General features: G+C 40.5%; 1 protein-coding gene across 1 annotated transcript; it reads left to right on the top strand.

Annotated features, from left to right (window-relative positions):
* The first annotated feature begins 9120 nt into the window (after positions 1-9120).
* LOC136412878 (uncharacterized) lies at positions 9121-9813 on the top strand. The gene has a single exon (XM_066396109.1). The coding sequence runs from the start codon at positions 9121-9123 to the stop codon at positions 9811-9813; it is 693 nt and encodes a 230-aa protein (XP_066252206.1).
* The last annotated feature ends 655 nt before the right edge of the window (positions 9814-10468 follow it).

The following is a 10468-nucleotide window of genomic DNA, read 5'->3' as shown; positions in this document are numbered from 1 at the left end:
TACCTTTTTTATCAAAGCCAATAACTTCAATATTTTTACGAATTCTGATACCCTGAGCTTCTTCACATCAACAAATTTGCACCTCTACGGATTTTTGTGATATTTTCAATTAAATTACGTGTTTATAATAGTCTTGTTAGTAGTACTTTTTTTTATGTGCTGCGCCCGCCAGGTAAAATGTGAAAATAATAAAATGTTCATATAGTTGAGTAAAAAATTATAGTCTACATTTAATTGAAGAAATTCAGTTCATAACATAATTAGAGACTGTGCTGTATGTGTAGTATATCTGAGCAAACATGATAGGTTCCGGATGCACAATGTCAGTCCACCTCACAGTCACGAAGAAGGACTTTTTCTTAGACACCTTGTAAGGGTCATATTAGGGATAATTTCCAGAAAGGATCAAGCTATCCCCCACATGAGAAAACAAAGTATAATATTGCATGAATTTGATGTTATTCACAATTTCTGTTCCGGTCCTGGCAAGACTTGCTCGAAGAGACTTGAGAACACCTTAGACACATACTTATTAGCCGCAAACATTATTTCCAACTATTTTAATTACACTTCAGGGGTAAATAGTGCAATAACAACAATTTAGAAAAATCAAAACAAATATTTTTGAGGTTATGATGAAAGAAATGAAAGAGACATCTGGGAAAGTTGTGGTGCATTATACACTCGAGAGTAGTTCACACCGAGAACCTGCACCGACAAGTGACACTCACAGGAGTGACAGTTGACGAGTAGCAGGGACGGAAATAGCGAAAGGGTTGGCTAGCTATATAAACCCAAAACAGACCCTTAAAATCTCTCTTATATCTCCGATCTCTTATATCTCCGATCTCTTATATATCTCTGACCTCTTATATCTCTGATCTCTTATACCTCATATACTCTTACTCTCAGTTCTCTCGAGGTAACGTACCACGATTATCACCCTCAGTATAGTATATACAGACTGTGATAACAAACGTAGCAATAGTTTTGTGTAAATAAAGATAGTCGAGCAGTATCAGCGCGTATTTTGTATCTACGACTAGTATCTTTGCCGGGTTAGAATACTGGTCCCTTCAGCGTGTCCGACTCGTAACGGGAGAATAGATCACCCCGTTAGCACCCACAACACGCCGCGTTACTCCGAACCCTATCGGTAAACGCAAACACCTACAAACCCGACAATTGGTGACCCCGACGTGATCAGCGCCATACGAAGCCCCAGTACAGGGAATCTCGACAACAAGAAGAACACAGAACGGCCCCAGTGACGCCAAAACCTAACACGAGGATCATGGCAAATCCAGGCCCGACAGAGAGTAGCAACAACGCCACAATGGTAGACAGAGTAGCAGTTAAGCCTCCTCCATTCTGGAGCAGAAACCCCGAACTTTGGTTTTGCCAACTGGAATCACAGTTCCAACTGGCTGGAGTTACAGCAGACTCTACCAAGTTCCACCACGTGGTCAGTGCTCTTAACTGTGAGGTCATCGAGCAGGTAGGGGACTTATTTCGTAACCCCCCAGCTGGGGACATGTTCCTAGCGATAAAAGACAGGCTCATCACATTGTTCTCTGAGTCTGAAGAACAGAAATACAAAAAACTAGTCTCACACACATCACTGGGGGACAGGAAGCCGTCACATTTGTTGAATGAAATGGCAGGATTGGGCGGTACCTCGGTGTCGAAACGGCTACTCAAATCAATGTGGCTACAGCAGCTCCCGAATCAGATCCAGTCAATTCTGGCTGGCAGCAATGACCCACTGGAGCAGCTGGCAACGAGGGCAGATCAAATCGCTGAGATCCTACAGCCTAGTGTGTACCAGATCCAGCAACAGCCTGAAACCCCTAACTCGCCAACCTTAGCTGAAAGTTTGCGTCGGCTTACCTTGGAGGTGAAGGAAATAAAAGAAAAAATCCCACTTCTGACACCACGGGGAAGATCACAGAGTCGGAGAAGCTCAGGCTCAACAGGCCAAAGAAGGTCAAGATCGTCAAGCCGGAGACAGCAAGACTCAGGGACATGCTGGTATCACCAACGATTCAAGGAGAAGGCCACCAGGTGCTTACTGCCTTGCAATTTCAATGCGGAAAACTAGCCCCCACGTCGCTTAAGGCGAACAGCAACGTGGGACAGCCAGATCGCCACGCGTCCAGCTCTCCAGCTCCCACTAGTAGTAAGATAAATACTTATAGGCTAGTCATTAAGGACGATTTGACGGGAATCAGATTCCTAATTGACTCTGGCGCCGAGGTATCAATAGTTCCCCGCTCGAGGAGGGACCAGTGTGTTGATACCCGATTCAATTTACTCGCGGCAAATAATACGCAGATACCTGCATATGGCAACAAGCATTTAGCCGTCAGCTTAGGCCTGCGAAGGAAATTCAACTGGAATTTCATCGTAGCTAAGACGGATATGGCTATCATAGGCGCAGATTTCCTGCATCACTTCAACGTGCTGGTCGATATGGGCCGCGGTAGAATTATAGACGGCACCACGCAAGTAGCCAGGTATGGACAGGTGAAACTTGCTAATACGTATTCGGTATGTACCATTCCGACATCCTGCAAATATGGTGAAGTCCTAAGGCAATTCCCCAACCTCACCAAATTCACCTCTGCTCCCAGCGATTTAAAGCATAATACCTCACACGTCATCCACACAAACGGACCACCGGTCTACTCAAAAGCGAGACGGTTGCCCCCGGAGAAGCTTAAGTTGGCTAAACAAGAGTTCCAGTACCTACTCGAGATGGGTATCTGCCGACCCTCTAAAAGTCCTTGGGCTAGTCCACTGCATATGGTCCCAAAGAAGGCAACAGGCGAATGGAGACCCGTGGGAGATTACCGTCGTCTGAACGCGGCAACAATCGAGGACAAATACCCAGTTCCAAACTTGCACGACTTCACGCATTTCTTAGAAGGGAAGACCATCTTCACAACACTAGATCTCGTACGTGCATATCATCAAATCCCCGTCGATGAGGACTCAATCCCGAAAACTGCGATTATCACCCCATTTGGGTTATTCGAATTCACCCGCATGCAATTCGGATTGAGAAACGCAGCGCAATCCTTCCAGAGATTCATCCATGAAGTACTGGAAAATCTGGACTTTTGCTTCCCATACATCGACGATATCCTGATAGCATCCGAAAACGAGGCGCAACACATAAACCACCTTAAGACGATATTTGAACGTCTACAAAAATTCGGGTTGACCATCAATCCGGAAAAATGTGTTTTTGGTGAGGAACAGGTCAAGTTTCTAGGTTACCAGGTCTCCCAGCAAGGTTCCACACCGCTCCCGGAGAAGGTAGCAGCCATTGTTGAGTATCCCCTGCCTAAAACTATTTCAGACTTGAGGCGTTTTCTTGGTATGATCAATTTCTACCGAAAATGCATACCAAAAGCAGCTCACAACCAACGAATCCTCCACGAATTACATAAGAACGGCAAGAAGAACGATAAAACTCCCATAAGCTGGACGGAGGAAACTCATGCAGCCTTCGAACAATGCAAGAAGGACCTAGCAAATGCTGCAATCCTGGTACACCCTAGCTCATCGGCACCAATTTCACTCACAGTAGATGCTTCTGATTCCGCAATGGGAGCAGTAGTCGAACAATTTGAAGACAACTTATGGAAACCACTCAGTTTTTTTTCGAAGAAATTTTCGAAAACCAAGAGGAATTACAGCACTTATGATCGAGAATTACTCGCTATTTATTCAGCTGTAAAGTATTTCAGATATATGCTGGAAGGCAGGCATTTCAAGATTTTCACCGATCATAAACCGCTTACATATGCTTTCCGGCAAAAGTCCGACAAATCATCTCCGAGGCAATTCCGTCATCTGGATTTCATCTCACAGTTTTCAACGGATATAGATCACATCAGTGGTAAAAGCAACGTCGTAGCTGACGCTCTCTCCCGGATCGGCTCAATCGACGCACCTCAACCGGTCGATTACGAAGCCCTAAGCAGACACCAGGCAGACGATCTGGAACTGCAAGCAATGTTGGGAGATCCTCAAAGAACCGCATTGAACCTAAAGCAATGCAATGTATCTGGCACTGATGCAACCGTTTACTGTGACGATAGCAACTCGAAAATCAGACCCTTTATCACAAGAAGTTTTAGACGATCTATTTTCGACAGGTTTCACAACCTCTCCCATCCAGGGATAAAAGGAACCACCAAGCTGATATCCACAAGGTTCGTCTGGCCATCCATGAATAAGGACATTCGAGACTGGACCAAAGCTTGTATCAGCTGTCAAAAAGCAAAAGTCAATAAACATACATACACACCATTGAAGGAACTGCAAGTCCCAGACGCCCGTTTCCAGGATATCAATATAGACATCGTCGGACCACTACCACCGTCAAACGGCTACAGGTACTGTCTGACATGCATAGATAGATACTCCTGCTGGGCAGAAGCATACCCGATGGCCGACATGGCAGCGGACACCGTCGCAAAAACCTTTTACGACAACTGGATTTGCAGATACGGAACACCACTCAAGTTAATCACCGACCAAGGCCGACAATTTGAAAGTTCTCTTTTCAGCGCTTTATCCATTTTACTAGGTTGCAAACGAGCTCATACCACGCCATACCATCCTATAGCGAACGGCAAAGTAGAAAGATGGCACAGAACTCTCAAAGCTGCAATTATGGCCCACGTAACGGAACGCTGGACGGAGGTTCTTCCCACAATACTGTTGGGATTACACTGTACCTTGAGAGATGAGGTGGGCGTTTCACCGGCAGAGATGTTGTATGGAACAACTCTACGACTTCCAGGAGAATTTCTCGAACCCTCTAAGCCAGACCATGACCCAACATCTTTTGTACAAAAACTGAAGCAGAAAATGAAGCTGTTACAACCGATCCCCACTAGCAACCACAGCAGTAGAAAAATCTTCGTTGCCCCGGAACTAGAGACCTGCACACACGTCTTTGTGAGGAACGATATGGTGAAAAAGCCTCTCCAACCTCCCTACGAAGGTCCAGTACCCGTAAAAAGCCGTAGTGACAAATATTTCACCGTCACCATGAGCAATAGAGACGTCAACATCTCCAAAGATCGGTTGAAGCCAGCCTACATTCTCCCTACAGATCCTATAGCGCACGACCATACCTACGTTGGCCAGAATCAAGTGAAATCTGCAGGTAGTAAAAGAAAAACTGTACATTTCAGCATACATGGTAAATAGTATTTTCAGCAGTGTACCAATTATATTAGCATATAGGTAGTTGCCATCATGTACATCAAGCCCTGTATCATTTCTTATTTCTGGTAAATTCGGTACTCCGTTTCTAGGGGGGGAGTATTGTGGTGCATTATACACTCGAGAGTAGTTCACACCGAGAACCTGCACCGACAAGTGACACTCACAGGAGTGACAGTTGACGAGTAGCAGGGACGGAAATAGCGAAAGGGTTGGCTAGCTATATAAACCCAAAACAGACCCTTAAAATCTCTCTTATATCTCCGATCTCTTATATCTCCGATCTCTTATATCTCCGATCTCTTATATCTCTGACCTCTTATATCTCTGATCTCTTATACCTCATATACTCTTACTCTCAGTTCTCTCGAGGTAACGTACCACGATTATCACCCTCAGTATAGTATATACAGACTGTGATAACAAACGTAGCAATAGTTTTGTGTAAATAAAGATAGTCGAGCAGTATCAGCGCGTATTTTGTATCTACGACTAGTATCTTTGCCGGGTTAGAATACTGGTCCCTTCAGCGTGTCCGACTCGTAACGGGAGAATAGATCACCCCGTTAGCACCCACAACACGCCGCGTTACTCCGAACCCTATCGGTAAACGCAAACACCTACAAACCCGACAAAGTCTTCAACGTTATTATTCTCTTTCTCTCTCTCTGAGTAGTGTGACCTGGAATTTTGAGACAAGGATGGGTATATGGAGTATCGATCGTATATTACGTATATTAACGTCTTTGTCTGGCTTTCGTCTGATGTTTCTGCACTCTGTCTTACCTGCGGTGACCCACTGACTTACATTCATTCAGAGCTATCTCTTCTTAATTAACACGTCCCCTTTAATTCGCCATAAAACACTTGACGGTGGAATGCATGGAATGCGTGTAAGTTTTGAGAAACCGGAAATATCCGGTTCTTTGCTCGATTTATGTTTAAAGGGACGCGATCATTTGTACAGGGTGATTCATTGGGAATGGGACATGACGAAACCCAAGATAGAGGACACCAAAATATGACGATTCGACGCAACATGCCTTATATCAAAGTTGTGCGTTTCAGAGTTACAGGGTGTTAAAAGTTAAAGTTTTATTTTTAAATTCCTTAATAACTTTTTGTGTTTTCATAGCATCAACACCAAAATCGGTGTACTTAGGTTTTGTAAGATGCCAAATAAGGATTTTGATCTAATTTTTACGAAATTTCTAGAGGGCGCTAGTTACAGCCCACCACTTCGGTATACAGTAGATTCCGTTTATAAAGTACTCTCTAGGGAGCAAAAATAGGATACTCTATAACCGGAGGTACGCTATAAAAAATACATTAAAGAAATTCATATTTCTTTCATATTGCGTATGTTACGCACATACGCCTTTATTCATCTAAAAGTCTGAACAAATCTATTAACACATAGTAATTTAAGTACACTTAAATTTTAAATGTAATACATACGTACATGAATACAAAAAAATGCTAATGCGTATATACATAGTACATATCTATGCATGTATATAGTATATGTACATATGTATGTATTAAAAAAATGGATGATGATTTTTAACAGAAACATTGTAACAACATAGAAATAGAATACCATATAAACTGTACTGTATTTATTCTGTTTCTGTTAAAAAACTTGTTATTTTTGTTTGCCGATTACTTTTCAACAATTTTATATTCTCAATATGCCTTTCAACTTTTAGGGCCGCTTGAAGAATATCATCAGATACATTATTAGTAGTTTCTAAAAAATGTATAACACTTTTAATAGCACAAAGTACCTCAAAATGACTTTTCGGTTTTTCTCCATCCTGTTAAGCATCGTCGTTTTCATTATCAGAATTTTGATAATCATTTAATGTGCCTAAAACTTCAGCAGTAATATCATCATCTGTTAAGGTTTCCGTTGCTATTATATTATCATCAACTGTCGAAAAACCGTCATACTCAGCAAGATATGTTTCAGCACTTGTTAGATCTTGATAGTTAAGGCGTAGCCAGTTACTAAGGGGAACATCCCAGTCATTACAGTCCATATCAGTATTTTTGTACTTTTCGAACCACTGAGCCAGGGGCAACTCATCATCTGAATCAAACTCCTCAGTCGATTTTACAAGACCTGCATATCGAAAGCAGTTTGCAATAGTTGTAGGCGTAACTTCATTATAAGATTGGTCGATTAACTTTATCGAATCCAGGATGGTTATGTTGAAGGGCTCTTTATTATCTAATGATTTAATCAAACGGCACATAAAGGATCTACGATAATATGCTTTAAGACATTTAATTATGCCTTGATCCATTGGTTGTACTAGGGAGGTATAATTTGGTGGCAAAAACTCTAATCTGATATTTGTTAGATGTAGAGTTTTTGAGTGAGCTGCACAATTGTCAACCTGCAGCAATATTTCTCTATTTTGTCGTCGCAAATTTTTATCCCAATCTTTTAAATAGTTTTCAAAAATTACTGAAATCATCCATGCTCGAGTGTTTGATTTATAAATTACTGGCAGACTTTTTACATTTTTCATGCACATTGGCCGTTCATATTTACCGATAACAAGAAGTCTAAAAAAAAAAAACTAAAAAAAACTACCCGTCATGTTTACGCAAACCCAAACGGTGTACCTCAACTTTGATTGTTTCCCTCCCACACATTTTTCTCCCCTAAATTTAAGGGTACGATCTGGAATCATCCTGTAAAATAACCCACTTTCGTCCCCATTAAAAATATTTTCACTTGCTATAATTTTTCGATATTCCAGGCCACTTATCATCTAACCACTTTAGGATAACTTGTCTGTCAACATCTCCTGCCACCAGAAACTTTACATAAAAATTTATGTTGTGTCGAGTTTTAAAACGTTCGAGCCACCCTGTAGAATACTTAAAATCGTCACCTTGTAATCCCCTGGACAAATTTTCGGCTTTTGCTTTTATAACTGGACCTATTGCAGTATTTTCGGATCTTCGAATTTCAAACCATCGTAGAAGAGCTTGATCTACATTTTGACGTACAGGACTTCTAATTTTTTTAATCTTCTGGGATTTTTTTTCGCTGCCTAGCTTAATTTTTTGTCGATTACTTCAAATTGTAGAAACCGTTGTTTTTGCCAGACTTTTTCGTTTGGCGATTTCTGATTTCCAAATGCCACTCTCAATACTTTTAATAATGTCTAACTTCTCTTTAACAGTTATAGACTTACGTTTGTCTGCCATTTTGAGCAAAACAAAAAAGTACCAAGCATTCACTAATATAAAAGCATCAGACTAAAACTACCGCTTTTACCCATATCTGTTCCGCACAATCGAGTATTGCAAAATTTTCCCCGTCTTAGGGAAACCACCGGACCACCATCCGGCTATAACGTACAAATGTATTTTACACCCGGTGTTGGCAACAAAATAAAGGAAAAATAAAGGACGCTATAAACGGAGTTAATATTATACTTGATACGTTATAACCGGCAAAAAATCAAGAGTATTTCGGTGGGACCAATAAAATACGAACTTAATAACCGGAAGTACGTTATATGCCATGTACGTTATAGACGGAATCCACTGTATTTGGTCAAATTTTTTTATGAATGCAACTAAGGTCAAATTTTATTCAATATATTGAAAGAGCGTCTATTTTTGCGCAAAAAAGGTATTCTTGTTCAATCCCGATATCTCTCTTCGTTTACGAGATTTTTACTTATAAGCTAATTCGTGTCGTGCCATTTCAAATCCTCAAAAACGGAGGTGGCTGTGATTCACTTGCATAGCAACGCATTACTTAGCAATTGTTACTTTAGCTTGTCAAAGTAATTAGACTCTTTTCTTGTCATTTGCTTTTTTTAAGTAAAAAATAGTAATTTAAAAGTAAAAATGCCAAGGCATAATGACTTTTCCTTTAGTAAGATGCGCGATATGATTTGTGTTTTTGCTCAAATGCATTTTAACGGTCATGCTGCAGCACGTGGTTATTTTGAATTATATCCCAACCGACAACAACCCAATCACAAATTGCTCAGAAACCTGTACAATCGTTTGGGAGAAACAGGCTCTTTTCGCCCTCAAAGCCAAAACAATGATGCTCGAAGGACTATCTCGGTTGAACAGGAAGAGGAAGTTTTAGTACGAATTGCTGAAAATAAAACATTAAGTACACGCCGGTTAAGTGCAACGATGGGAATGAGTCAATCGTCTGTCTTGAGAATTTTACATAAAGAAATATTCCATCCATATCATTTAACACCTGTTCAAAAATTGCTCACTGAAGACCGTTCTGCTCGCTTAAGATTTGCTCGATTTTTGCAAGAGAAACAAAACGAAGATCCAAATTTTTTGAACAAAATTTTATTTACTGACGAGGCAACTTTCACACGCCGTGGAATTTTTAACTGGAAAAATAGTCATTTATGGGATTCTGAGAATCCAAATGCTGTACGAGAAACACACTTCCAACACGAATTTAAGATAAACATTTGGTGTGGTGTAATAGGTGACTTTTTTATTGGTCCTTTCGAACTTCCAGCCAATTTAAATGGCCTTCGGTGTTTAAATTTTTTGCAAGGATAACTTAACGAACTTCTCGATGATGTTCCATTATATTTACGTCAAAATATGTAGTTCATGCAAAACGGAGCGGCTCCACATTTTTCTCTCCAAGTGCGCCAACATTTGAACGATGTTTTTCTACATCGATGGATCGGTCGTGGAAGTGAATTTCCGTGGCCTGCGAGAAGTCCAAACCTCAACCCATTGAACTTCTCAATATGGTCAAGTATGAAAGCAATTGTATACAAAGGGACAATTAATACTCGCGAAGAATTATGCTAAAAAATTCAACAAGCAGCTGATGAAATCAAGAATAACGTCGATATGCAATTTAGAATAAAAAGATCTTTGAGAAAAAGGTTAGTAAAGTGCATTGAGGTGGAAGGTGGTCATTTTGAACAGCTGCTTAAATAAAACTTATTTTTCATTTGTTAATGGCTTTTCATTTGTTTAATGCGGTAAAATATTTATTTGAAAATTAATAAAACCGAGTTGAAATGGAACGACACGAATTAGCTTATAGGTAAAAATCTCGTAAACGAAGAGAGATATCGGGATTGAACAAGAATAACTTTTTTGCGTAAAAATAGACGCTCTTTCAATATATTGAATAAAATTTTACCTTAATTGCACTAAAAAAAAAATATGACCAAATATACCGAAGCGGCGGGCTGTA

Source organism: Euwallacea similis, chromosome 1 (assembly GCF_039881205.1).
Source record: "Euwallacea similis isolate ESF13 chromosome 1, ESF131.1, whole genome shotgun sequence".
NCBI lineage: Eukaryota > Metazoa > Arthropoda > Insecta > Coleoptera > Curculionidae > Euwallacea > Euwallacea similis.
This window is presented reverse-complemented; position numbering and strand designations above follow the sequence as displayed.

Coding starts and splice junctions, on each gene's coding strand:
- LOC136412878 (XM_066396109.1), top strand. CDS start 9,121: ATGCCAAGGCATAATGACTTTTCCTTTAGTAAGATGCGCGATATGATT.